At 56.9% G+C, this 27,734-nt stretch overlaps 7 protein-coding genes across 7 annotated transcripts; 6 read left to right on the top strand and 1 right to left on the bottom strand.

Annotated features, from left to right (window-relative positions):
• Nucleotides 1–324: 324 nt before the first annotated feature.
• BKCO1_19000185 (carboxypeptidase s1) lies at nt 325–2,454 on the top strand (the record flags this gene model as incomplete). Its single annotated transcript, XM_020271977.1, has 7 exons — nt 325–589; nt 647–733; nt 787–1,129; nt 1,185–1,287; nt 1,345–1,606; nt 1,698–1,799; nt 1,895–2,454. 7 exons carry the CDS (start codon nt 325–327, stop codon nt 2,452–2,454), a joined length of 1,722 nt encoding a protein of 573 aa, XP_020131394.1.
• A 3,324-nt stretch (nt 2,455–5,778) lies between these two features.
• On the top strand, nt 5,779–6,711 carry BKCO1_19000184 (carbonic anhydrase; the record flags this gene model as incomplete). The annotated part of the gene is made up of 2 exons (XM_020271976.1): nt 5,779–5,977; nt 6,041–6,711. The coding sequence occupies 2 exons, from the start codon at nt 5,779–5,781 to the stop codon at nt 6,709–6,711; spliced, it is 870 nt and encodes a 289-aa protein (XP_020131395.1).
• A 2,679-nt stretch (nt 6,712–9,390) lies between these two features.
• BKCO1_19000183 (uncharacterized protein) lies at nt 9,391–9,915 on the bottom strand (the record flags this gene model as incomplete). Its single annotated transcript, XM_020271975.1, has 2 exons — nt 9,391–9,403; nt 9,452–9,915. The coding sequence occupies 2 exons, from the start codon at nt 9,913–9,915 to the stop codon at nt 9,391–9,393; spliced, it is 477 nt and encodes a 158-aa protein (XP_020131388.1).
• Nucleotides 9,916–13,114: 3,199 nt separating this feature from the next.
• BKCO1_19000182 (alcohol dehydrogenase) lies at nt 13,115–14,315 on the top strand (the record flags this gene model as incomplete). Its single annotated transcript, XM_020271974.1, has 3 exons — nt 13,115–13,168; nt 13,238–14,221; nt 14,286–14,315. 3 exons carry the CDS (start codon nt 13,115–13,117, stop codon nt 14,313–14,315), a joined length of 1,068 nt encoding a protein of 355 aa, XP_020131389.1.
• A 1,294-nt stretch (nt 14,316–15,609) lies between these two features.
• On the top strand, nt 15,610–17,211 carry BKCO1_19000181 (fe(2+) transport protein 3; the record flags this gene model as incomplete). The annotated part of the gene is made up of 5 exons (XM_020271973.1): nt 15,610–15,697; nt 15,749–15,775; nt 15,835–15,950; nt 16,064–17,123; nt 17,177–17,211. 5 exons carry the CDS (start codon nt 15,610–15,612, stop codon nt 17,209–17,211), a joined length of 1,326 nt encoding a protein of 441 aa, XP_020131390.1.
• A 2,437-nt stretch (nt 17,212–19,648) lies between these two features.
• On the top strand, nt 19,649–21,596 carry BKCO1_19000180 (rhamnogalacturonate lyase; the record flags this gene model as incomplete). The annotated part of the gene is made up of 3 exons (XM_020271972.1): nt 19,649–19,856; nt 19,928–20,328; nt 20,451–21,596. The coding sequence occupies 3 exons, from the start codon at nt 19,649–19,651 to the stop codon at nt 21,594–21,596; spliced, it is 1,755 nt and encodes a 584-aa protein (XP_020131391.1).
• Nucleotides 21,597–24,509: 2,913 nt separating this feature from the next.
• Nucleotides 24,510–26,914, top strand: BKCO1_19000179 (uncharacterized protein; the record flags this gene model as incomplete). The annotated part of the gene is made up of 3 exons (XM_020271970.1): nt 24,510–24,616; nt 24,789–25,101; nt 25,151–26,914. 3 exons carry the CDS (start codon nt 24,510–24,512, stop codon nt 26,912–26,914), a joined length of 2,184 nt encoding a protein of 727 aa, XP_020131238.1.
• Between the last annotated feature and the right edge of the window lie 820 nt (nt 26,915–27,734).

Here is a 27,734-nt window from a genome sequence, read left to right as displayed (position 1 = left end):
CGCAGGAACTGAGCGAGCGACACGACGAGCTTCCCTGTTGGGCTGTCTAGCGCTCACACCTGCCTATTTGGGTAAGGCCGCCCAGCCCGGGCCCCAGCGGTAGCTGCTTATCAGTCTCGGTCTCTCGGACCTCCAACCCTGACCGCTGCTCAATGACGGCACCGTCTCTGCACTGTTGCTGCACTGTCGCTGCACTGTCTCTGCCCATCTCGCCGCGCTGCCTTTAAATATGCCCCCGCTTCGCCGCTCCCCCGTCTGCAGCGGGTACGCGCCCATTGACGCCTGCACTTTGTCTCCGACGCTCCTGCTTCTCCGCCTGCAGCCATGTTGACCCAGCTCCTGCGCAGCGCCGCCGCCGCCGCCCTCCTCTCTGCCCCCGGCGCGTCGGCTTTCCTGAAGCTGCCGCTCAACGCGAGACAGATCCCGGCCAATGCTACCGACGTCAAGACCATTGTCTCTCCCACCAATGTGACCATCCGCTACAAGGAGCCCGGCAAGGACGGCGTCTGCGAGACCACCCCTGGTGTCAACTCTTACTCCGGCTACATTGACCTTGCTCCGGACGCCCATACCTACTTCTGGTTTTTCGGTACGCTTTGAACTAGCTCCTACGTCTATATGTATGCTTGGGTGCTGACTGTCGCAGAGTCACGGAGGGATCCCGCCAACGATCCCATCACGCTTTGGCTGAACGGTGGCCCTGGCTCTGATTCCATGATTGGATTGTTCCAAGGTGGATTCCAATGACTCCCGAGTAGACGCTCAACTCTGACCCTTCCTGCCCAGAGCTCGGCCCTTGCAACATCACCGCGAACCTGACCTCGTCCCTGAACCCGCACGCATGGAATGAGGTGTCCAACCTGCTTTTCCTCAGCCAGCCGCTCGGCGTCGGTTTCTCCTACTCCGAAGAAGGAATTGGTAGCCTCAACAATGTGACCGGTTCCTTCGAGCCGGACAACAAGGGCTCCGACTACGGCCGCTACCCGGTCATCAATGCGTCCGCCATCGATACCACCGACTTGGCTGCCGCCGCCGCCTACCACGTGCTGCAGGGTTTCCTGAGCGCACTCCCCTCGCTCGACAGCGAAGTCAAGAGCAAGGACTTCAACCTGTGGACCGAGAGCTATGGGTGAGCAGATGGCTCCACTCGAACGAGCTCTTAAACGATGCTGACTCCACACCAGCGGTCACTACGGGCCAGCTTTCTACAATTACTTCTACGAGCAGAACCAAGCCATTGCCAACGGCTCGGCATCTGGCATCGAGCTGAACTTCAACTCCCTCGGCGTAAGTTGGCCCCTTTCCTCAGAATCGCAAGAATGAGGCCGCCTAACGAAGAAATAGGTTGGCAACGGCATCATCGACGAAGCCATTCAGGCTGAGTACTACCCGAAATTTGCCGTCAACAACACCTACGGAATCAAGGCCTACAACGACACCATCTACGACTACGCCATGCTCGCCCTGAACATGCCGAACGGCTGCCTTGATCTGCTCAGCTATTGCCGTCAATCCGACAGGTCCACGCTCTCGGGCAAAGCCCTGTGCTCCGAGGCCCAATCCATGTGCCGCGACAACGTTGAGGGAGTGTACTACAACTTTGGAGGTAGAGTTCCCCAGATCAACCACAACCTGTCCCAGTCCCGTTCTTGGGTAGAAGAAAGCCTGCCGAAGCGAAATGCTGATACGCTGTCTAGAACGCGGCACCTACGACATTCGTCATCCTTCAGACGACCCCACGCCTCCCGAGTACTTCCCCGACTACCTGAACCAAGGCTGGGTGCAAAACGCCCTCGGAGGTACGTACATCTGCGACCCGCAATCCCCACCCACCATCATCCATGCGAGACATCCATCCAAAGTCGCAGGCGGTGGAGCTAACAACACACAACAGTCAACCTCAACTACACCGAAGCCAACAACGACGTCTACTACGCCTTCCAGCAAACCGGCGACTTCATCTACGAATACTTCCTCGAGGACCTCGAAGACCTGCTCGCGGCGGGCGTGCGCGTCGCCCTCTTCTACGGCGACGCCGACTACATCTGCAACTGGTTCGGCGGCGAGGCCGTGTCCCTCGCCGTCGACTACGCGCACGCCGACGCATTCCGCGCCGCGGGCTACGCGCCTTTCGTGGTCGACGGCGCCGAGTACGGCGAGGTGCGCCAGTACGGCAACTTCTCGTTCCTCCGCATCTACGAGGCCGGCCACGAGGTGCCCTTTTACCAGCCCGAGGCCGCCCTGGCCATGTTCAACCGCACCATTTTTCACTTCGACATCGCTACCGGCACGGAGCCTGTGACGGCGGATCTGGAGACGGAGGGCGGAGCGGAGGCCACGCATACGGAGCCGTTTGTGCCGCTGCCGAGTGAGACGGGGAGCGGCAGCAGTGCTGACGCGGCTGGAGCGCTGGCGAGGGGCAAGAAGAGGCTGCCGATGTTGCAGGGTTGGTAGAGTGAGTGGGTGGATGTGAGATGGATAGGGTCTTTTGTGTTGAAAATATATCGTTATGTGGAAGGAGATAATGAGTAGATGAACGAATGATATGGGTAATACTATCAAATGTTATGTCTGTGACTTTGGGGTATTGCGGGAAGTATGCGGAGGGAGCCGAACTCGTAGTGGGTCTAAATTTGAATAGCTTATTTTGAATCGGGTTTGCATGTATGTACGTGGTGGCATTGCCTATGACGGACATGATATCCGTATACACCACATACACGTCAGTGAAGTTTGATTCCGATTACATTAACAGTACCCCTCTTCTCTCAGAGAGATAGAGAGATAGAGGCCTTGTATTGCGGCATGGCAGTGGGAAATGTCGAGTGTTAGTTACACTTGCCTTACGAAACTGAACACGACGACCGAAATTGAGTCAATTTGCTCTCAACCTAAGAGTCAGGGTAGCTCCTCAAGTCGCCAGAGTAGCGTGGCCACATGTTTCCGCCTCTTTCTTTCTTTCTCTCTCTCTCTCGCGTCCTCGCGATCCGGATACTCGGATAAGGTACGTGAAGAAGCTTCTCAGGGATGGCCACCGTGCTTGCGGAGCGGAGAATGTCGTTCCTACAGAGATGTCTGAGCCGAGCCGAGCAAAGCGTGCGAATGATTTGGGGGAAGCGGGGAGATCGGCCACAGGGGAGAAGTTTGCATCGATTGTAGGATATGGCGCGGCACGAAAGGAGATAACGAGTGAAACGATAAGCTCATAGTATAACTAGCCGGAGACTGATCGGTGGTAATTTCGACAAGAACAGGCACCAGGCATGATGGTTGAGGAGGACGGGGCCCGAAATTGGTGAGACAAGGTACCTATCTGAGGTGGTGGTGGCCTGGAAGTAGACCACACGGCCCCATGACACCACCCAAAAGAGGACGGCCACAGGTAGCAGTAAGGTCGAAGTGGTATGTGTGTACGCATATAAATAGCAACAGTCACTTAAAATGCGCCAGCAGCCGTAAAGCTTAGAGATCAAACAGCGAAGGGAGGAGATGGAACGAGCTCTGAAGGTACTATTCTCGGGGAGTTTGTGTTCTCGAACAGAAGTGTCCAGCAACCGGCCCGTGTGTCTGTGCCGGGTAGGGCTGTGCTACCTAGGAGCCGGCCGGGCTGTGAGCGGGGCATTTGCTGACGAAACAGACGGAGGTCTCGACGCTGTGGTGGCGGCCAGACTGCTTACTTATTACTAGCCGCTGCGGTAAAAATGCCAAGGGTTGCAACGGCGGATCGACTTCTCACACACCTCACGGCAGCGCTAAGGGGGAGAGGCGGCCTTGCGAAAAGCGTTGCCAAGAGCTCGTGAAGATAGGCATGTTCCGACGCCTTACGAAGGGGCGCGTTCGTAATTCGTACCTGGCTAGGCCCAGCAGCGAATAGCGCGATCTAGTGGAGCATGCCGATCTATTTGTTCCGACGAAAACTTCGATCTGCAGAGCAGGCGGAACGTGGGGCAGAAGGCATGTATTATACTGTATGGCGCAAGGCTCCCATGACTCTTGCTGTCCCTGGTTCGGAAGTTTGGCGGAAAAGGAGAATCTCGAATGGTTGTCAGCCAAAGGAGATGACGGATGCTCGGTGGAAGATGGTGGTTGCAGGTAGAGCAGGTGGAGAGGGGGAGGTACTCAGGGAGAGTCATGTCGAACAATGACACCGCTCGTCTCGTGTTCTTGAGTCAACTCTGTTTCGGCAGGAGATTCATCATCAGCATGAGTCGGACAGCGCCAAGACCAAGGCTGAGTCCGCTGGCGGAGCTCGACTGTGCAAACGCAGGCCTGGCAGGTGCCAAGGGCGGCAACCGTGGAGGAGCTGTGGGTCGAGCGTGCCGTGAACGTCGCCAACATGTTTGGGGTGCGCCTCGGAAGGACCTGTCAGCCCACTCAGGCTTTCGTTGGACAGGGGAGGCCACATGAGGGACGCTGGAATTAGACTCGAAGATTAGGCTTCCCGATCGCCCAATGCTTAGCGCCACCCTGCGGCGAGACGGCGGCGTGTCAGCAACAATGGCAGCTGCCAAGATGCGTGAAGTGCGATGGCGCAGCGCAGCCGGCGCAGGGACAGCGGTCTTGGCCACGGGAACATGGCGTGGTGTTGAGAGTGCCAAGCTGGATGCTGGAGTTGCGATGGAGTTGAAGAGGAGAGGGGCGAGATGCGAGGCGGGGCGGTCGTCGGGTCCTCCCCGTGCGGCTTTGAGCGAAGGAAGGCGGCGCACCCCGGGGCTTGTGCCTTCCTTTTCCATCCAATTCCCTGCTCCCTGACACTTGACACTGTCTGCCTTCCTCGATTGCTCCGCCATCTCCGCCATCTCCGCCATCTCTGCCATCTCCACCTCGTACCTCTGCCTCTGTCTCCATGACGCGCTCCGCTGCCAAGGTCGCAACACTGGCCGCGTGGCTGCTCCCTCCGCTGTTCGGCAATGACTCGCATCTGCTGCATATTCCGCTCTTGAGTCAGCCACTTCCACCTTGCAACGCCATCCCCGTGCTTTCGGCTTCGCTGTACCGCTAATCGCTGCTGTTTTTCCCCGGCATGGCTAAGTGCAAGAGGCTCCGGGTGCCGTGTGCTCTACTCCTTGGAACCGTGGTCAGCGCCCTGACCTTCATCAGCCTCGTGGCTCTAGCAGTTTGCTGTCAAGAGCGCTGGGAACCAGCCCCGGATATGGCCGTGGATTCGTCACCCCGGGCCAGGTGTGTGCGGCCAGGGCTACGCTAGCGCCCGGCGCGCCTGGAGATGCAATATTCGCACCCGTGGATATCTCCATCCAGCCTGACACCTCACTGGTCGACCCAATCCGCTAGCAACGGAATACCCGCTACCCCCGTTTACTGTCTACCGTAGCGAGGCTCTCGTGCACAGGGACGTAGGTGACAGGCACTAAAACAATATCTGACGGCCCCTACAATCTACTCAAACAGCCCGCCAAGTCTTCCTCACGTCTTTGGGGCAGTAATGTACGCCAAGCACTGCGCCTGGGCACCGCCTGGTCAGTGGATGGAAATCGCCGGTCGCCTCAACCAAGCTCCCCCACAGCGCCTGACGTTGGCCGCAAGTGAAATCACCGTGTTGCAGACAGGTTCTAGTAAGCTTGAGCCGTCTGGAGCCACGCAGTTGTGTTAATATGCCGTTTCCCCATCGTATAAGACATGTACCTCCTCCACCATCATCATCATTTTCAGCAGCACCAGCATTCCGTCTTCTCCACCAAAACCCCTGAAACCTTGCGAGCCGATCAAGCAAGCCACGGCATTTTCATCTTCTTACTTTACCCCTTACAAACCATCAACATGCTTGTCCATTTCACCCCACTGGTAGCTCTGCTGCCCACCATTCTCGCCTGCGCCGATCACTCATACTCCGCACGCAGTATCGTCCAGAAGCGAATGAAGGATTCGGACATTCTAGAGAGCCAATGGAGTACCCGGAACATAAGCTCCAGGGACTGGGCCTACGAGGCTTCCTACGACTGGGGCCGTGTCAACCCAGGTAAGTCCGCATATTTGGGTACTCCCGCAACTTGCAGCGAGAGCTGACAAAGCCACCAACAAGACTACGAGCTCTGCCAAACCGGCACCCAGCAATCCCCCATCAACCTGAGAACCGCCGCCGTGGGCAACAAGGTGCACACGCCGGTTTTCACCGGCTACGACGGCGAGTGGCAGGGCCAGTACTTCAACTGGGGCTACGGCGCGGCCTTCAACATCGACCACCCAAAGGGCGACTACTCGCAGCTGCCGTCGATGGAGTACGACAACCACACCGTCTACATGACCGGCTGGCACATTCACGCTCCCGCCGACCACCGCATCGACGGCGAGTCGCCCAAGGCCGAGCTGCACTTCGTCCACGTCGACGCAAAGGGCAAGGAGAAGGCCGTCCTCGGCTTCATGATGGACCCCGCCGGCGACCTCGAGGGCACGACGTACAACTCCAGCTGGGTCGACCAGCTGCCGACGACCATGCTGCACTTCGGCGAGACCCACCGCCAGCTCGCGATGCCCATGCGCTTCGATCTCGCTCTCGACGAGGTCAAGGGCTTCGAGGAGTTTTGGACGTACAAGGGCAGCCTGACGAGCCCGCCGTGCACCGAGGGAAAGCGCTGGTTCGTCGCAAGGGAGACGATGTGGACGAGTGTGCCGCAGATGCGCGAGATCCTGCGCGTGAGCACTTTCTCTGCGCGCGCCGTGCAGCGGGAGTGGCTGCACGATCTTAATTTGTAAGGGTTTTCATGAGCGGTGATGACTGTTTGGGAATCGAGCATTGGACTTGCTTGGGGCGAAGGCGTTGAGGAAGGCGGTTGAGTTTGGTAAGGGACGGTGGCCTTTTGGTTTGACTTCTTTTTTTTTTTCGTGTGAATATCTTTGCACTTTGTTTGATACCTCCTTTCTGCTTCTTCTCCTGTATGAGTTTGCTGCATAGCCTTATTCTTCTTCTTCTTTTCTTTCTTTCTTCTTCTTCTTCTTCTTCTTCTTCTTCTTCTTCTTCTTCTTCTTCTTCTTCTTCTTCTTCTTCTTCTTCTTCTTCTTCATTTTCTTCTTTTCTGTACCTTGAATTGGGTCTCAATTCTTTAGACTATACGTACATACTTCGTATCGCAGAAAGTTCGCGCATAGAAACGTTGAGATTTCGAAACACTCCGTCTTCAACACCGTTGCTGGTTTCTTTGGTGATGTGGTATTCCCGAATCAACAAATCTACCTACAACCGTTACTGTCAGCCCCACAAGAACAGACCGGCAAGGCGTATCAAATCCGACAAGGATGCGCCGCTTCAATCAGATCGCTGTTTCATGGCAGACTCCAGTAAACGATGGCGAGCAGAGCGGGATCTGGGCATCTGCCCCGTTCCGCCGCCGCGGCGTCGTCCCCTCTGGGCGCCAAGAAGGGGCGGGAGGCGGGCGGGAAGGTCTTACCGGCGCCAAGGAGAATGTACGAGGATGCAGCATGGAGCGATACATATCGGTCGGAGATTGCCGCCGTCGTGGTACGTACATATACACATGCTCAAGTCATGGGAGCGGGGATGTCGGTTGATCGGTTCACTAGGTATTCGTGCCGAGATTGGTAGATGAAGGAATCGCGAGAAAAGGCGGAACCGAGTCGCGGTAGGTAATTGCGAGTACGAGAGAGGTACTGGCTCTGGGCTGCCAACCTCATGGGGCACAGCATGGGTGAGTGGGTCGGTAGGCGGATGTTGAGCCAAGACCGCGGACGTCGGCCGTGGAGCAGACGTAGGAGTTGACGCCATAGATGGTGGCTGCATGGGAGAATGAGTGCTAGTGCATTGTGTTTGTAACAGTAAATAACGACTTTAGCTCACGTCGATTACAGGTCGGGCGATCATGAGATGCTGTATGAGAGAACAAACACAGGTCTTGTCATCCTGTACTTCAGTACAGGGAACGACAACCGGAGATATGTAGCCCAGGAGCTTGGAAAATAGCATTTTGTTTGATGCTTTCCTCCTGCTTGATGAAGATAAAAGGGGGGAAGAACTTAAAGTCAACGAGCAGAACATACCTTCCGGACCAAGATCGAGGAAAAAGTGCACCGAATAAACACTTCCGAAATCTGAGACAGTATAACAAGTAGTACATCAACCGGCCGCTTCGTTGAATTGGATGTCCATTCCTTTGACTCTTGTACTGGAGCCTCGGGGCTTGTTATGCCCTGAGCGGCCAAAATCCAAGAGTTGCCTCGTAACGAGATCCTACGTTCGAGCTTGTGACGCATTGGAAGTGAATGCTTCAAAAAAGACATGTCGTCCAGCTATTTTGTTTGTACACGAAATAGTGCAGTAAGCAGTATGTGCCGTCGACCTTTCGATTCAACGGTAGCCGAAACACCTCGTATGTATGTACATCACTCCTCGGAGAGAATGCCGAAAGAGCCGGGGATAGACAAGCAGGAAACCGCTAGAAATCGTAACGGATGTAGCCCAACCCCTGCCTTTCACGCGGCCCCTTGATGGAGGCTGCAGAGAGATGCATATCTCCGAGGTTTCGCTTAAAGTGAATTGATGCAAGATTTTGGGTTCCGGGATGGGGGGTTCCGGTACAGATTAATAAATATGCATGCATACCCACACCGCCTGCAAAGCAAGAAAAAACCAGGTTCTTGGGATGAAGGCGGAAAATGCCTTTTTCATTAGACTTTAAGAATGTGAGGTCCTGACGATGCGATGCAAGCCGAGAATGGTGATTGAGCACCGAAAATATTTGACTTTTGCGTTCTCCCTGTCTATTCTGCAAGGAACTGACCTTTTAGTGCTGCAAAGAAGAAAAGATAAAAAAAAAATAAAAACTTCACGAGATGATCATGTATACTGAAACAAAATGTGGCAAGATGGACATCTACATGCTCGAAAGATCATATGCTCAGCAATACGAGCAGAACCACTGCATAAAGAATAGATTAATGCCATCAAACGACGGTATACCAACACGGGTCATCGAAGGGTGAGGTAGGGCTGGAGGCTGGTAGACTTTGCGAAGGGAATAGTCTTGTCATTGGCGTCGCACGGAATGTGGTGAATGACATGTAGCTCTTGTTATCTGTTAAAGGCCGGCGCTTAGTACGACTGGATTCGTGAGCTGACGGGATGATAGTAGTCTGATATCTAATGAAATCACGCGGATGTACGTGAGTGCAATAGACACGTGGTGCACTGCATGAACCTGTGCCCAACACAAAGTGATACAAATGGTGCCTCGGTGGTGGGGTTTTCGAAAATGTATTTGGGTTTCGCAAAGCTCATAGGATTGCTCCAATAACAATGTAGGTTGGTGTAGCAATGCTATATCAAAACATCCACAGCTTTTGTGTGCGCAGTACTCCCGGAGGCTGGCGGTGTTCTTTTTGGTATGTATGGGTGAAGAATGCGAATGTCCGTTGGGACGATCATGAGTAGGGGCTGTCGGCGAAGTCAGCCATAGCGTCAGAAGTTCACAAAGGCACTTACTTTGGCTGTGTCTCGTAAGTAGTGCGCTGCGCAGGTTGCTGAGGGATTGGATGTATGGCGGACGCATTGGTGAAATGCCTCGGCTGTGGCGCCGGCGCCGGCGTGGCATGAGCGTGCCAGACTGAGGGGGCATTTACAGGCACCCCAACATCCCGGTGTTGGTGAGATTGAGGAGCCTGAGAACTAGGCGCGTGGAGCAGAGCAGACGCGGGATATCCGGTGGAGAAACCTTCAGACGCATGATAGTCGGGTTGGGCAGCGTGTGGCGTCAAGTCGGGAGGGCCATGGTAAGCCTTGGAAGTCGAGTAGCCGCTGCCATCGTAAGCAGCCTCAGGCGGGTACCAGGTTCGTTCTTGTCTGCCGACATAGGCCCAGGTTTCATTGCATGGGTTAGATGGATTTTGTTGGGCCTGCTGTTGCCGCGCCCGTGTGTAGGCCTCTGGCACTCCATCCAAAGTCCCCATCTCGGGAACGATAAGCAGCTGGTCGTGAAGGAAGAGGGAAAAAATGATAGTATGACATACCCGCATGAACACGCATTCGATGCCAAATATCCGGCAATGCTGGCATTTGCCGGATTCGTCTCGGCCATAGCATCGTATCTTCCGTTTCCTGCAATGCGTGCACTATTCAAAGTTTCGTGTCAAACGGGAGCAGCTCCGAGATTCGAGCGGGGGTCGGGTCTGAAAGGATTGGGTACAGGTATTCTTACCGCTATCATGGCGCGAGAACGTGAAGCTGCATCTGAACCATAGTCTGGATAGTCGTGCTGCATGATATGAACGAATTACCTCTCAGGTGAAGCGGACAATATCAGTATGGGGAATTTTGCAGCAGCGGTTGGCACTGATGGTGGGGCTTTTCAATTCTCCATGGAGCAAAGAGGAACAAGAGCAGACATCAGTAAAGTCCTTCGCCATGGGCTATATAAAGGCACAACAGTCTGTAATCATTCACTGCGAGAAGCACGGTCGGGACAGTCGCCAACTCACCTATGCTAGATTTATTTCTCATCCCAGCGTGATGTAGTATGACATAAATCTTGTGAAACTAGGATATCGGATGAGGGACTGAGCAGATAATTCGTGGCTGGCCCAGCTTTGGTAACGCAAGGCAACCGGAAGGAAGGCAACCAGAGCTACACACTCATATATTAACGCTAGAGTACGGAAGCCAACAGACGGTCCAGGATAATGTGGGTAGGGGCGGGGCGGGCCATTTTCCTCGGCGACGTCGGGTATGTGACAGGCGTGGAGGCATGGGCTGAATCATTAGGTTCTAGCGCGAGCAGTGGGACACTAGTCAACCCACGGAATGGCCGCTCTTCACAAAAAACTGCAGAGTTTAGCAATCTTTAGGCACGGCTCGGCCCAGCAGGGTGAAAATAGATTTGCGGAAAACCACTACCGTTCCGACGAAGCGAACCGCCTCTTTCAGCGCAGATCATGTGATTGTGTTGTTGTACAGTTCGCCGATGCCCAGAGCCACGAGTCTGGAGCGGCACTTCCACCCTCCGCTCTGCACGGCGGGCCAGAAGAGTTTCCAACGGTAATCGGGCGTGGTACAAGACAAGGGACGGTCGAGGCAGGTTGCCGTAGGAGGCAAGCCCCCCTGATCAATGTCAGGCAGAAGCGGACTTGGCATCATATGAACCGATAGCCACGCGCGCCCGCAAATGATGCATGCTGCAACTGTGTGGCAAACTCGGATAGTGAGTGGTCACATCACGGCGCAGCGGTAGAGGCTGGGCGGAGAATTGCGCTTTGCAGGAAGTTACGGGCAGCGGGCCGGACCGGATTAGGCATTGTGCGTAGACTTAAGCAGGAAAGCCATGAGCTGGAGCAGATGTAGTAATCGCTCTGGTGCTGACAGCATTGAAAGACGGCGTGAGAAAGGCCTTGGCGGGTGGTGCTTGGTAATGTTCCGAAAGTAACTTTGGGTGACGTGGGACAAAAAAAAAAGCAACGGCTGGGCGATCAGCAGCCTCAGCGAGTTGCCGCAACGAAGGTTGTACCCGTCGCATGGGAGCAGTTTGTCACAAAAAGCTGGGTTAGACCATGCCGGCGGCAGCTGAAGGGGCGACAGGAAACGGGCGGTTGTAGGCAACCGACAGGAGGCGAAGAATCGGACATGGTTGAGCCTTGAACACTTCTCCTGTCAGCCAGAGACATGCTGCGGGTAAGACGCGTGTCTATGGATGCAAGGGCGCGCGCTGACAGCGGTAGGGAGAAATGCGTGGCTCCGAAGTGCAAACAAGCATGGGTGAAGTCCAAACCGAGCGTGTAGATGCTGTTGTCGTCGAAACACAGCTCAGTGAAGACCAAGGTCATCAAGTAGCGGTCCGATTAAGTTCCCATGGACAGACTGTGATGGCGTGACACCAGACAGAGCACGCTGCCGGCGACCATTGAGGTGTGCAACCTCCCTCTCTCTTCAATCACCAAGCTGTGAGAGAGGCCTCCAAGTGATTGGGCATGCAGTCAGCCGCGAGGTAGCGAGCTGGCGCACGGCACACCTTAGCGAAGTAGATGGGGGTGCAGGATGCGCTTTCCGGGTTCCCGGTCGTCAAGAACGAGTCGCGAGGCTCTGGTTCACCAAATACTCTACCTTCGTTTGCGCACCCACGAGCACATGGCTCTGGCGGCGGCAAGCGAAACGAGAGTTGGTGAGAACAGATGCGGGCCAAAGTTTAGCCACCAGCAGGGAGGCTGGCGATAGCAGACTAAGTCTGCAGTGGACCGTGACCATACCGAGAAGAGACGAGCTGCGGCTTGTTGCGGTTCAGGAGTGCATCCCAGCCGAGCGTGCAGTGAGAGACTCGGAGCACGGCAGCGCTGGTGGTGTGGGAGTAGGGGCGCTGGAGGAGCGGTAAGGAGATGCTGCGCGTCATGCCCGGCAGTGAGAATGAAGCAGGAGCGATGGATGCAGCACCACCTCGCGCGACCAGAGAGGTGCGTTCGAAGACTTGCCGTGCCTGCATGCGCCGATGGAGACCAGATGGCGAGGGCGGTTGCTATGCTCGCTGTGCTCGTCCAGATGGGGAAGAGAAGAGAAGAGGAGAGAAGAGAGCGGGGGTCGCAGAGCGGCGATGCAAAGGTGGAAGGCGACGCAGTGGTTGTGGGGAAGGAGCAGCTATGGGCAAGGCAATCAGGCAGCGAGGCAGGAGCCAAGGCGGCTGCGTGCGGGCCGGGCGGGGATTGTGCCCGGACGGCTGCACGGTCGGCAGGAACGCCAGGCTGCCTTCTCGCCGTCGTCGTCACCATCTGCCGCCCTTTGCTGTGCCATCGGCTCACGCGTCCGGCACCTCCAGTCGCCCAACATGCCCCCACCAAGCCCAGATATGGATCTCCTCCTGCCGCGAGCCATTCATCGCCCCCGGCCATGCCTCCGCCTGCGCCGAGTGGCGTCTCTTCGGCCACCGTTGCGCCACCACGTCCCATCGTCCTCAGGTCAAACCTCGGGTGCTCGCGGCTATTCACAGTTGCTTGGTTGCCGAATCCAAACCTCGACCACTTCAAATACTCTGCTTCTGTCGTGATTCAACCCCCCACGCCGTCCCCTGTTCCAGTTTCGTTTCCGACCACGAGCGCAGCAACGCCACCAGCCCCCAAAGCATACCGTGCTCCGACGGCAAACAATCACTAAATCCACGTCGGCTGCGACATGACTGCCAGCCAAGACAGCCTCCCCGCTACCCACCGCGCTGCGGTCGTCGTGGTATGCCATTTTTGAGCGCCAGGAGAGTACGGCTCCGGCATCCCACTAACCGTGTTTGTCTCGTTACAGAAGCAGGGCCACGAGCCTCATTTCGAGGTCCGAAATCTGCCGCTCCCGCAGCCCGGCCCCAACGATGTGCTTGTCCGCCTGACTGCCTCTGGCGTGTGCGGCACCGACTTCGCTTTGGCCTCGGGCGAGCTGGGCCCTGTGCGACCCATCCTGGGCCACGAGGGCATCGGCCGCGTCGTCAAGCTCGGCTCGTCGCTGTCCGAGGCCCAGGTCCGTCTGGGCCAGCGCGTGGGCGTCGCTTGGTTGCGCGATGTGTGCGGCGAATGCGCCATGTGCATGCATGAGGTCGGCGAGACGCGCTGCTACGCCACGGTGCAATCCGGACGGAAGGTCGACGGCACCTTCGCCGAATATACCCTCGTGCCGCTGCGCTACCTCATGAGGCTGCCCGAGAAGCTCGCCGACGAGCAAGTGGCCCCCATCTTGTGCGGCGGCCTGACCATCTACAAGGCCCTCAAGATATGTGGCGCCACCCCTGGCGGGTTCGTCGCCATCTCCGGAGCTGGTGGCGGTGTCGGTGCGCTTGGGATCCAGTATGCGAAGGCCATGGGCTTCCACGTCGTTGCAGTCGATGCCGGCGATTCAAAGAGGGCGTACTGCTCGAGCCTGGGCGCCGAGGTGTATGTCGATGTCACCAAGGTGTCGGACGCGGCGGCGGCCGTGAAGGAGGCAACGGGGGGTCGGGGGGCATCGGCGGTTCTTGTAACGGCAGGAACCGGTGCTGCATATCAAGCCTCGCTCGGCATGTTGGCGCCGTTCGGCACTATGGTTTGCATTGGCATCCCTCCCCCCTCGGAGATGATGAACTTCCATCCCTTGAGCTTCATCGATCACGGCTATCGCGTTATCGGATCCGCGGTGGGGACGCGCGGCGACGTGCTCGAGGCCTTGGAATTTGTGGACCGCAACCAAGTCACGCCCATGGTGCAGACGGCCAGACTGGAGGACTTGACCGAGATGGCCAAGAAGAGCGCATCCGGACAGGTGGGTGACGGCCTGGCTCCAGCACCTCTCCCCTCGGCTCAAGCTGACAGTTTGTTCGGTTCAGGTTACCGGAAAGTACGTTATCAAGATGTAGACACACTTAGGATGCAACGAGGACGTTTGATGACTGCTTTGACGCCGCTCCGTTGCCGCCGCTCCGTGATCATCTTGCAACGCACACAGCAGTCGCAGCCGCCAGGCTGACTTGGGTCGGGTCCAATTGCGCCTTGCGATGCACGGGGAAGAGCTTCGCCATGAGCTTGTGGACTGAAGAGCGGGCCCCGACAGCACGGCATGCGGTAATCAGCAGCCTCGGCGCGACAGATTTCGCATCCAGGAGTGTGCATCTTCTCCAAACCCAAGGTCTTGCAACACGAACAAGCTCACATAAGACTGGGCCGGCGGGGGATCGTGATGTCCGTCAACGCGTCGACGACCCACAGGTGTTGCAGGAATAGCACCCGGGGACGCCTTGGCGCCGTCTCACATCCGGCCGATCCTTTCGCCGCACGGAAGTCGGCACCACTCGCTCTCTGCCCATTTGCCCTGCCGGCCGCGCGGGAAGCCGGGGAAGCGCTTGGCACCAGGCTGCGAGGCGCCCAAGGGTGCTTCGTGAGTGGTGGTTGGCGGCGGGTCAAGCCTCGGGCCATGGCCGCCAAGATTCAAGCACCCTCTCGGAGCGCGCCCTTCCCGCCCAGCCGCCCAGCGCTAGCGTCTCTGGGCGCCCATTGCCATGCTTCCATGCAGATGCTGTTGTCGGAACAGTGACAGCCAGGAAGGGAATCACAGTGCCCACGATCTGCATAGCCGTGCGGGGACCACGTCTCAACATGTGCTAGGCCCGCCCCCCCAACCGAGCCTAGTCGATACCGATCGGCCCTGTCTGGTGCGTTGCATGTCGAAAACCGTCAACCCTGCCCCGAAAAAGAAGCTTGAGCAACTGCTACGCCCCGCCTATTCCTATACACGAATTGAAGCGGCTGCATCGCCGGCCGCGACCACGTCGTGGCCCCGACTCCCACCTGCTGCACTCCACATACGCCCTCTGTCACGAGCATCCTTGGTAATCAACACCATAGTCGATAGCCGTTTAGAAATATCAACTCGCGTCGAGGTTTTAGAATGCTTCATAAAGCAAACGCATCTCTTCGCTCGGATCAGAATCTTCCATCGGATGCACTCCTCCCGGCTGAGTTGACTTGCACCCTCCCTTTCTTTCCCGCCCTTTTAACCTTCCTTTCACCTAATGACAGCTTGAGTCTGTCCCTTTTGTCCCTTTCCCTTCTCCCACCTCATCGTTGAATTACCAGCAGCTGGTGCTGCTCTTTGATCTTTTCCCTTACCCCTTTTACCCCCGCGGCCTGGAGCCCTAATACCATTCTTTCACCATGTCCGACACCACCGATCAGCGTCCGCAGTGCGGCAGCGAGGCTGGTTCTGGCGAATATGACCTTGGAATTCATGTCGTCGCTCTTTGTAAGCATCCACCGGGCCCGTCAGGTGCGAGAAATTGCTAACCTCTCCCAGTCCTTGTCGTCTTCGCTAGTATTAGCGGTATGGAATATCCCCGCTATATTGAAATTTCGCTTGAGCCAGTCCTAACATTCAAACAGGAGCCGCTTTCCCCGTTGTGGCAAAGAAGTTCCCCAAGCTGAAGATCCCTCCCATGGCCTTCTTCTTCTGCAAGCACTTCGGTACCGGCGTCCTGATTGCCACCGCCTTCGTTCATGTACGTCTGATCTCAGCACTCTGCCTCCGCACCGTTGAAGTTTTGATGTGACTGTGATTTGGTCGGTGTTGGTGAGACTACGGATTGCTAATCGAGGGCTCCCCACAAAATAGTTGCTCCCTACTGCCTTCGCATCGCTTAATGACCCATGCCTCCCCCCGCTTTTCACCGACGACTACCCTGCCCTGCCCGGCGTCATCATGATGGGCTCGCTCTTCTGCTTGTTCGTGCTTGAGATGTATCTCAACTCGAAGATGGGCGGCCACAGCCATGGCGGGCCCACCGGCGAGTCCATCAACGCCCCGGCTCAAAGTCACTTCCATGCCCCGGCCCAGACGCGAGACTTCACCTCTCCTCTGCCCGCACGCCCGGTGGCGCGGGAGCCTCTGGAGCCCATCAGCCGCACCGACTCGGAGGAGAGTTTCGACAAGTCATACGCCTGGGACGAGGTCAAGCAAGCTTACGTCCGCGAGAGCGAGGAAGAGCTCGCCATGGGCAACCAACAGCCCTCTGAGATGCCCGCGTGGTTTGTCGCCTTCTACTCGCAGTACGTCCGCCAGCGCGACGAGATGCTCGCCATCATCGACCGCCGCATGGCATCGACCCTGCCGAGCTACGACAGCAAGCAAGCCTCGGCCACGGATCATGAAGTCTCCTTCTTCGACGCCGACGACCACGATGTCGAGGAGGGTGGCCAGGGCGCGGTTGACCCCATGGTGCTGAAGCGCATGTCGCTCAACATCACCATCCTCGAGGGTGGTATCCTGTTCCACTCGGTCTTCGTCGGTATCACCGTGTCCGCCACCGTCGACGGCTTCATCGTCCTGCTCATCGCCATCATGTTCCACCAGACGTTCGAGGGTCTCGGTCTGGGCAGCCGTATCGCCGCCGTGCCGTATCCCAAGGGTTCGTACAAGCCGTGGTTGCTCGTCGTGGCATTTGGTACGACGGCACCGTTCGGTCAGGCCATTGGCTTGCTGGCTCGCAACTCGTTCGACATCAACAGCGCGTTCGGTCTGATCATGGTCGGCGCGTTCAATGCCATCAGTTCCGGCTTGCTGATCTACGCGGCGTTGGTGGACCTGCTGGCGGAGGACTTCCTGTCTGAGGAGGCGCAGGCGACGATGGGCAAGAAGCAAAAGATCTATGCGTTCGTCTTCGTTCTTATGGGCGGTAAGTCACATACACTCTCCCTTTGAAAACCGGAATACTGATTTTCGACTTAGCTGCCGGTATGTCCATCGTCGGTGCCTTCGCTTAGGCCAGGGAACTGGGCAAACATAGACCAAAAGCTTTCCTATCTCTCCTTTTTATGAACCGCGACAGGGGACTCGGGAATGCATGGACCGCGGATGCAGCGCATCCTTACGGTACATTGTCGGTGGGAGCCGTCAAACAGCCAGCCACGTCTTTCGTCATCCAGCCTTTTCGTTGTCTCTGAACGCGAACACCACATGCAAAGCACATCCGATACTCCTTCGCTTGTTCTGCGTTCCTCAACCAAGCAAAGGGGGGTAAAGGCTAGAGATGCTTTGTCAACGAAATGAACTTTCCTTAACATTTGAACACGTGTATAATTTATCTTCATACGAGAACAATCCTTCGATATTTCTGGATGACGAGGAAGGAGTGTGTCAAAGGGGATGGTGTTACAGGACTAGCCAGGTAGAAGCCTTGTCTAACGGCTCACTTGGGATTGCACTGGGTTTCCAATCATCTGGGTCACATATGTCTCCCTCCCCCCCTCCTCTCCTTGAACTTTTTCTTATATAGATACCAAAAGCACCGTAGAGTAAAAACGGGCAAGAATACCAAAATTCCGCTTCATCTCTGCATTCACAAACAATACACAGCTCCAGTGATGAAAGCGAAGTACACAAGCGAAAGTTCTTCACTGCCGCGCGCATGACACCGACCTTGCTGACCGCTGATGCAGCCCTGATCCAGACTCAAACAGAGTAATGCGAGAGTGATCACATTTCCTAAATTATTACGTACATCCAAGATGCCAGCTTGGCAGAAACCCTCGAAAACGACCATTCAGGACCGTCGCATAGCTGACGCCGAGGGTAAGCATTATGTGCACAAGACACGCCAAGAGTTATTTGATACGCCCAGGATTACTCTATCTTGAAAGCCCAGCTCCAGTACTTGGCCGAAGGCTCTGGGGAAGGCCGTCTTCTCTGATGCAGATCGTGTATGAGGAGGCTGACCAGTTGGCGGCTGAGCATGGATTGCCATGCTTTTGATTCATCGGAGCAAAGCTTATTTGAGACGAGTCGTTCATCCAATCAGCATATCTGTAAGCTGACCGCGAAAAAGGCAAATAAACAAAAGCATTTAGTCTTGGGTACTGCCAAGTAGCACGCCATTGACTCTGAGACGGCGATGTAACGCATCTGGATGGTGTTGTTCACGGTCTGCAATTTAAATACCTGGAGCTGCCAGAACCTATTGATATTGAGAGGGCGTAGAGCAGGTCAGAGTGGAGTTTTAGCACTCCACCACATATTGCGCGGAGGCTGGGCTTATTGGCTTGCGAAAGGGTCTTGCGGTAAGAAAATTAATTAATTAATCATTGTACTAAGCTTTTGTAAACTTCTTCAGTGCCTTTTCTTTTTTACAAAGAGCTACTTCAGAATAGATGCAGCTCCTTGTGAATATCCATCTCCTTTCAACTGCGGTCAACATTTCCGTGAAAGCATCCTTTTGTCTACAAAGATGACGGTACTGAGGAGCGCAAGGAACGGACAAGGCATGATCGCGAGACGAGCTTTCTCTCTTTTTATGCGATGTGGATGAATTAAGAGATTTCGAAGACCTGGGTAGGCGATAGAGTGTTCCGAACAAAAGTTTGGATGCTGAGAGAAAAGCCAAAGAAAAGGTATGGGCTGTCATCTGAAGCCCTCGTCAAAAGCCGCGGAGGCACGGATGGCTACGGCTATCCAAACGTCTGGTACGATTCGGAGTTTCGGACCGTCCACCGGTAGCCGGTCAACTGAATCAGAGGAGAGACTTTTGCACATTTCACGTGGATGTACGGATTAAGGGCGGCTTTGGTCACAATTGGATTTAGCGTTGCAATTGTGCGTTGGCTTTGGCGTTTGATGTTTTTACCTGACGGACCACAAAATGAGCACATGAAAGCATATTTCCATTCCATAAAAAGGCGGCAAGACCCCATGCAGGACGTGTACCTAGATTAACTCTATCTCTTCTACGCACATCATGACACTCCCCAAAACTCGGGTCCGGAACGTCGGAACCCCCCATCGAGCCCTTCACCGGCAATCAATGCATTCTTCCCGCCTCGAGCTGCAGCGTATATTGAGCAACGCTCGGTTATCTGCCCTCAAAACACCACAGAACAGAATTTCCGCGAATAGCGGTGACAGCTGCGCACGTATTCGCTGGCAATTGACCCGAATTGTGGCGCAGCCAAGCTCTGGGGCAACACCCCCTTCGGGGCAAACATGATGGCCGTGATTGCGGGGAACAGACAGAGCTGCGCCCATCCCATGCGGGACGCGGTTCCGCGTGGATAAACGGCGATGGCGTTTGCATATTGTGGAGTCCATCCCGCATGATTTTACCCAGCCAGCTGCAGGTACAAATAAGTGCGATGACTTGCAGCGCCCCGACCTCCCCTCCCCTATTTCTTTGGCGCGCCGAGATTCGACAGACGCCAGATCGCGACCATGTTGCGCAACGCCGTCCTCCTCGCCGCTGCGCTGTTGGCGCAGACGTGTGCCGCCACGGGCCCGTTCTTGAAGCAGCTCAACGGCACGACGTGGGTGATCGGCAACGACCATTGGAACGTGACGCAGAACGAGAAGTACGGCACGAAGCTGTACCGGAACGGCAAGGACCTCGTCGGCAACGCTGTCGGCCACTACGTCAGCTACAGTAGGCCTCAACTATATACTCACCTCGCACGCACATGACAGCACCGACATGCTGACAACATAAACCCACAGACGGCGCGGCCAACGACCTCGCGTGGCTCAACGCCTCCATCGTCCACCGCACCGCCGACTACATCGACGTGCAATTCACCGCGGCCGAGGGCGAGTTCCACTGGGTCATCTACGCCGACCTGGTGGGCGCGTACCAGTACTTTGTCAACCGCGCGCTGCCCGTGCTGGGCGAGTTCCGCACGCTGTGGCGGCTGGACAACGCCTCCTTCCCCAACGCGCGCACGACGGAGCGCGACGGGGCCCTGCCCGCGTACGCCGACTATCTCGACGCGACGAAAGTCCAGGACGAGACGTGGCTGAAGGCCGACGGCACCTACCTGACCAAGTACGACTGGAGCGCCTTCGTCCGCGAGCAGGACTACTACGGCGTGTACGGCGACGAGTTCGGGAGCTGGTATATCGTGAGTTATCCTGCTCCTCCTCCTCTTCTTCTTCGCTCGCCCACCGCCCGCATACCCTTCCCCCCCGTCCCTTTTCCCCTTCAGAGTGAAAGTCAAGGATTAAATCTGACCGCCCGCACCAGAACCCGGGCAAAGACTACTACAACGGCAACCACCTCAAACAAGAGCTGATGCTCCACCGCGAATCCCTCACCGGCGACGCGGTCCAGCTCAACATGATCCACGGCACGCACTTCCAAGCCTCCTCGTCCGACGCCTTCCCCGACGGCAAGCTCTGGGGGCCCTGGCTCTGGTACCTCAACGACGGGTCCCAGACCGACGCCGCCGCGCGCGCCGCCGACGAGTTCGCCGCGTGGCCCTACGCCTGGTTCGAAGGTACCGGCGCGGCGGCCTACCACGACCGCGCGCCCAAAGTCTCTGGCCGCGTCGTGCTGGCGGACGGAAGGCCGGCGGCGGGAGCGGCCGTGTTTTTGGGGGATAATCACCCGAATAAGACGGCGTTGGATATGGGGACGGGGCAGTACTATACGGCGTATGCGGACGAGGATGGCGCGTTTGTGTTTGAGCACGTGCGGGCGGGTACGTACGGGTTGCAGGCGTGGTCGAACGGTGGTGCATTGGCGGATGTGTCGACGGCGCTGTTGAGGAACGATGTTGTCGTCAGCTCCGTTGCGGGAGCGTCGCGTAGGCGCAGACGCGCGGCCGCTGGAGATGAAGGGGAGACGCTGGACCTTGGCGAGTTCGAGTGGCCGTTGCACGAGGGCCGCGAGCGCGTGTTTCGGGTCGGCGCGTTCGATCGCAAGAGCTTGGGTTTTGAGTATGGTGGTGCGCCTTACCAGCACGCATTGGTGAGCAAATGCCCGGCGGACTTGACGTTTAAGGTTGGGGAGAGTGTGGATGAGGATTGGTGCTTCGGGCAGAGCGCGCTGGGGGCGTGGGATATCGAGTTCGAGCTCGACGAGGTGCCGGCTGGTAACCGTTCGGCCATCTTGACTGTATCGCTGGCTGGATACTCGCAGGGCACAAGTGCGAACATTTTGGTCAACGGTGCGGAGAACAAGGTGGGCAATTTAACCAGTGGTGCCATCCTGAGTGATCAGTGCCTGTATAGGTCTGCGACGACGGCGGGCGAGTGGCATTTGTTCGAGTTTCCGTTCAATGGCGCGAGCGTACTGAAGGAAGGGTTGAATACGGTCACGTTCAACGTGACAGCGAGCACGCAGTGGCGTGGGTTTTTGTGGGATAGCATCATCCTAGAGTGGGCTTAGAAAAGGTCGTTTGAGTAGAGTCCAAATACAATTGCGATTATTGATTGTGCTTGAAACTTAGCCTCTATTTTGGTTTTCTCTCTAGTGACCCCCATTTCTCTGTTCGGCCTGTTCGTCAGTGGAATTACAACCGGAGTGTTCTCGAGTGCCGGACAGCTATAGTTTCCGGACTCCACGAGCGTCTGCTCTGTGAAGAGTGTTCTTGAAAAACGGTTGACCAATACCCAGTAGTAACAGGTACGTCAGCGTACACAGGTTCCCGCCGGCAAATCGGACTCCAGTCCCACGGCATCTGCAGCTCCGCAGAAAAGTATTTCAGATTTGTTTGCCGGCCATGTTGGAAGCATAGCCCTATCTGGGCAGACTCAGACGTTAGGGCGTTCCTTCAAGCATTGGAAGGAATGCCCTGTGGGTACGCTAATGCGCGAGCAAGCCGATCCAGCAGTATGTATACAGCACTGCTCCTCCTGAGTGCGTCGCAGAGGGCGCGTGAGCATAGCCCTCCTGCCTGTGCCAAGGGACATGGCGTTGCTGGCCCGCTGATGATGTCTTGTAATGGCTGACATGGACACGCACGGGGTGGGATCCTGTTAGGCAGTTTGCCGCCCTGGGTTGTGGGATTGAAGTTTTTGGGATATCAGACTCAGCTGGTTGAGTCTTGGCGGATTGGATTTTGAGTCATGAGACGATTGTTTGTTTAGTTGATTGGGTGCGGTAGGGTTGTGACGATGCATGTGCTTGGCTGTTGGGGCGAAGTGATGGGCCAGTGTCCTGCAGATGATTTGCAGTGTGTGTTGGTTGGCCCATGCGGTACATACATCTCCACGGACGAGCGCTGAGGATCTTGGCGGCAGTGTAAACTGCCGGATCATATTCATATAGACAGTTCATGTTTGGTGAAGGGCTTGCCGGTTCGCACATTCGAATTTTCTGACGTCCGTGATGGCACCTTCATTTCCAATATTCGAAGAAGCAGAATCAACTCATGGATCGACTACACAGTAGGCATCGGCCCATTGACTCTCTTTGCTGGCCAGAGTAGTACGCAGTGCGCGACCGCTCTAGGAAATAGCTGGTGCCTGGTGCGACAGAGACAGCAAGGATCCGCTCGATTCAGAAACGGCAATACGCGCCCTCACCGCAAAGAAATCGGGTCCGATGGCCGGTTGCGGAAAAGCGCGCTCTCTAGAGGTGGTGGGGAGGTCGACGCACACGGTGTGGTGGAGTCTGCCTTGACGCAGCGGCAACTCATTTCGGGGCGACTGTGCGGTACGAGAATCCTGCCAGCACCAGACGAGCCTCGGCTTCCCTAAAATGGCGCCTTGGAGGGCTCCATCGGGTGAAGAAGATGCATGCAGCGTGGCCGGGCAGCAGCGGGGCGAGCGAAGCAACACAGCCAAGGCTCCGCGGGCTTAGTCAGGTCAGATCATGGGACGAATCTGGCGGACTGGGTGGAGTTCGCTCGGAGACGGCCAGCGACGCACGGAGGAGACGGCGTCGAATGACGGGAGCTGGTTTGGAAGCGAGGGGCCGACGGGCCAAGGCTGGGGTGCGTGGGTGCGTGGGTGCGCAGTTTGTTGCATTTGTAGGTACTGAGTCGATCGGCAAGCGCGCCGGCCACAATTTCCGGCCCGGCAGCGGGTCAACCTTTTTGCTCGCGGCTCGCGGGCCCCCAACTTTAGTAGGTAGGGCCCCAACACTCACAGCCTGCTCGCAGTCTCGCACAGCCGCACAGCCGCCCGACACGCTCGTCGTGCTCGTGCCAGCTCCCCGCCATCAACCACCAGGATCGGCCTCCGCAGAGGCGCAGGGGCGCAGGGGCGCGGGGGCGGCGTCCAGCTGGAGGCACAGCGGCGGCGTGCCGGAGCGGTCATTAGCCCAGCCTCCCCCCGGCCCGAACAAAACGCTGTGGCTCTCCCCGTCGCCGACCCGCAAAAAGACGCAAGGCCTGTGCCGAGCAACGGCCCATTTTCGGGGCTGTGTCCATCGAAATAACAGTAACACGCCGTACGCGCAAGCCACCCGCGCGACGCCGCCGTTCCCCGTCGCTTTCGCACTGCAGCGCCATGCCTCAAATGCGACCGACTCTCTCGCGCCGACTCGGACGGCTACACTGCACCTCGCCAAGCACGTGGGCTGCCGGTCGCCTTGTCGTTGCTTTTAGCGTGCCTCTGAGTCGTGCGTCTCCGCACACCAGTGCCATCCCCGCCGCCGGCGTAAGGGGCAGGGATGTCGGCAATGCTTCCCCATTGAAGAATTGCATCAGCCAAGCAAGATTCGACGCGCAACTGCCGTCACCGTCGTCGCGCTCCTCACCGTCGTCGCAACCGGCAATCGCTAGCAACGCGTCGAGTAAACCTCTACTTCTGCCTCCCGTGTCCCCTGCGTGCCCGAGGGGCTCATCGCACAGCCGCCTCGCGCAGGATGCATGGTGCTTATTATAGCCCGCCCTAACGTGGCTTGGTACAGCCCTCTGCCTCCCTGATGTGTTTCGAAAATTGGGAGCCTCACAGCACGCCGCGCTACAGCCCGCTGCAGCCCGCTGCTAGCCCTGGCCCTGGGCGCTTTTGCCGTCTGGGGGAAAGAGCTAGGCCGACCGACAAGTGACGAGCCGCCCCTCGGAGCGTGCCTGCTGCTATAGAGGATCTGCAACCATGGCTCTCGAGACCCGATCGGCAACTGCCTGTTGGCTTTGGCCGCCTGCTCAGCCCTGCTGCTGCTGAGATGACCAACTTCTCCCGGTGGGTCTAAGGATCTGTCAAATGCGGAGCTCCAGGTGACGGCCGTTCCACCCCTTGATATGTGGGCCGGCCGTTGGCAGTCTTCGGCCTCTCGACCCGACGCGGCCTTCTCTCCACTGCACCTGCCCTGCCCCCCAGGCCGCGAAACCTCTGCGCCCCGAGGTCCTTCGCCATGGCTCTCCTCCTCAACCACCTTGTGTCGTTTGTGTCGAGAGACGAGATGTATCACAGGGGGAACGCCGACTTCAATCGGCCCTCACACGGCCTGATGGCCGTCAGGTTGGTTCTCCATGCCTCCACCCTGCGCTCGCTCTCGACTGACTCTGCAAGCCTGTGGACGCTTTCTGCCTCCATCTCCGTACTTTCCACCAGGTTTATCCTAATAGAACTCAATTATCGTACGCGTCCCACTTTCCTCCATCGTAGACACATGACTAACATGCTCCTGTAGATTTTCGTATGGCACCCCCCGCTGCTTGTCCACTGCCCCCCCAGCACTGACCGTCCCAGCCCTTCACCTGCTGTTGCTCGACCTCTTCGTCCTGTCGGCGATTTTGGTCAGCCACAGGTTTGCTTCTGCCATCAAGGCCCGCTACCAAACACCCCGTTGGTTCCAAGCCACCGTCGAGTACACCGGCGAGTCGAGTCCTGATGAGCGGTGGTACTATGGGCTCCCAACCGCCATTTGTGCAGCTGCTGCGCTTCCACTGTTTATGCAAGCTATCCTCCACTGGGTGAACCTTTCCACCTTGGCTCTCATGCCGGTAAGAGTTGGCTTCCTGGTTGTTGACGGGCGAAACTGATAGCTATCAGGCATTCGCATATCTTTTCTGTGAGATCTGGACAACAATTTCGACTAAGCAATCGTCCATCTGTTTCAAGTTTCTCGAGGTTATCCTCCAGTCCGCATGTTGTGCGGTCATTCTTTATGATGAGTACCGCTTGAGCCCCCAAGGCATCTTCTGTTCAACCATGGCGATGCTTTTCACAGGACTCGCAATGGGATTCAGCAAGAGCCCCCGTCCATCGTTCATGGAGTCTTTCCCTAGCCGGAGATCTCCTTCTCTCATCACTACAGTCACTCTCTCATTCTTCATCACCTTCATCTGGTGCATCAGGGAAGAAGAGACCCTGAAAGCCGCGGAACACATCCTCGACGTGGACCCCATGCTCCTTGGCCTCAACGTCGGCTCCACCGTGGCAGCTGTTCTCTTTGGTGATTCATTCATCTTACCGATCAGCGTCGAAGACCACTTCTCGCCGGATACAAGCAGACAGCGCGTCCTGATCGCCCAGGTGTCGGCTTCTTTTGGGTTCACTGCCATCGTTGGTTTCGCCTCCTCCTACTTGACCATGCGGTCATACGCAACGGTCTTGCAGGCGGGCGCCTTTTGTCTTGCTGTTGTATGCATCATCAACGGACCTCGGCCAGCCGAGGATCAGGATCGAACAATGTTCCAGACCACATTATACGACCTTGAGCGCTTTCAGCCGTCGCTGGTATCCCTGGATTCGGAGTCCTTGGAAGATGATCGAAGCAGCCCCGCGCAAGGATTGCTTGGAAACGAGGACGGCTCTGACCGCTTTGACTACGAAAGGTGGATGAGCAAGTTCGATACTCCTTCAGTTCTCTCGATTGCTGCATATGCTGTAATCATTCTTACTTGGATTGGATTCTTGGCCTGCAATTTTGTTTCGAGCTCCGACGTTTCTGAACCAATTCCCCAATTGGATCTTGCTTACGAGCCCACCCACGGTTTTGACGTCGTCATCAGCATGTACAACGAGCCTATCGAAGCTGTCACGTCCATTATGGAGGGCCTCTCCGCCATCCCGGCCATCGGCGAGCGTTCACCGAGACTGATCCTGTACACAAAGTTTGAGGATCTGAGTCCTTCGAATATCACCGAGCTCCAAGCTGCTACTAATGCCCACAAGGTCATCAACTTACCGAATGTCGGTCGCGAGGGTGAGACGTATCTCGAACACATTCTCCTCAACTGGGACTCCCTTGCAAAGCACACACTCTTCGTTCAGGCCGACGTTCACAATCCGCGCGAATTCTTTAACCGCGTTCAAGACTACTATGCGCCAAACACAGGCATGCTCAGCCTTGGGTTCAGCGGAAAGTCGTGCGACACGGCCAATTGCGGCGACCGTTGGAGCTGGTACGAAGAGAGTTCCTTGTTGAACGATGTTTGCAGACGTGTAGGCGGAGAGGCTTGCAAGAACATCCTCCTCTCGTACAAGGGGCAGTTCATCGTCTCGGCGGCCCGTGTTCGTGCCGTGGAGCGCGAACTGTACGAGGATTTGAAGACGGCAATGACGGACCCGAACAGTTGGGCACACAAAGAGCCGTATCTCAACGGCCGGCAGGATTCGCTCAATGCACCCCAATTCGGATATACCATGGAACGGTTGTGGTCCGTGGTGATGCAGTGCTCGACCGAGGAGATCGCGTGGAGTTGTCCCACGCTGCTGAGCCGCACGAGGAGAGGCGGTGACCTGACTGACTGCCAGTGTATGGACCCGGAGGATGATACGTCTCTTGGATTCAACTCCACTGTTCCCATTTGATCAAAAGCTACATGATACCCCTAGAATTGCATTGTTCTGTTTTTCTTCTTTACGAATATTGGACCTGTGACGCCCTCTCCACAAGGAAATCCGCTGCGTCCTGGAAGTATTTGTTGACGGTGCCCTGATGCACCGCAACACTCTCACCACTGTTGCACACCACGTCGCCGCTGTCGTAGTACGACCGTACCCGCCCGTTGTACCAACGACATTGCTCCACGTTCCGGTACGGATACGTCTAGCCCGCCACTCGTCAGCGCACCCGGCACACGAACGAGACACCCAGCCCTGGATCCAAGCACTCCCGCAAGAAACCAGACTGGACCGGACAGTAAAACCTCACCCTACCACGCGCCGCCGTCCCGACATCCCACGCCGTCTGACTCCCCCACGCGTCCCGGATCCGCCATCAAAACCACAGCCGTAACTGCTTCCCGCCGCCGCATCAGCACACCGCCTGCCCGCCCGCCCGCCTGCCCGCCCCGCAGCGCGAAAAACCCTCGTAACGTCGGAAGACAAGAGGAGGAGGACAGAAGCGAACGAGGGGGGCAGGCACTACACTACTCTCACCCTTCTCCTCCCCCAACGCCCTACCTATCCAATCCCCCCCCCCTCCCCCCCCCCGCTTCCCCCATTTTTCTCGCCGCCCCGGGCCGCCCCGTACCCTACTAGCGCCACGCCCGGGCCGCCGCCGCCGCCGCCGCCGCCACGAGCGTCGCATGCTGCTGCTGTGATGGCGGCGGCGAGGACGGAGGCGTATGCGGCGAGGGAGGGAGCGGAGAGGTGGGAGAGAGGGGCGTAGTGGGGGACGGCGATGGTG

The sequence above is a fragment of the Diplodia corticola genome (assembly GCF_001883845.1).
Source record: "Diplodia corticola strain CBS 112549 chromosome Unknown scaffold19, whole genome shotgun sequence".
Lineage (NCBI taxonomy): Eukaryota > Fungi > Ascomycota > Dothideomycetes > Botryosphaeriales > Botryosphaeriaceae > Diplodia > Diplodia corticola.
This window is presented reverse-complemented; position numbering and strand designations above follow the sequence as displayed.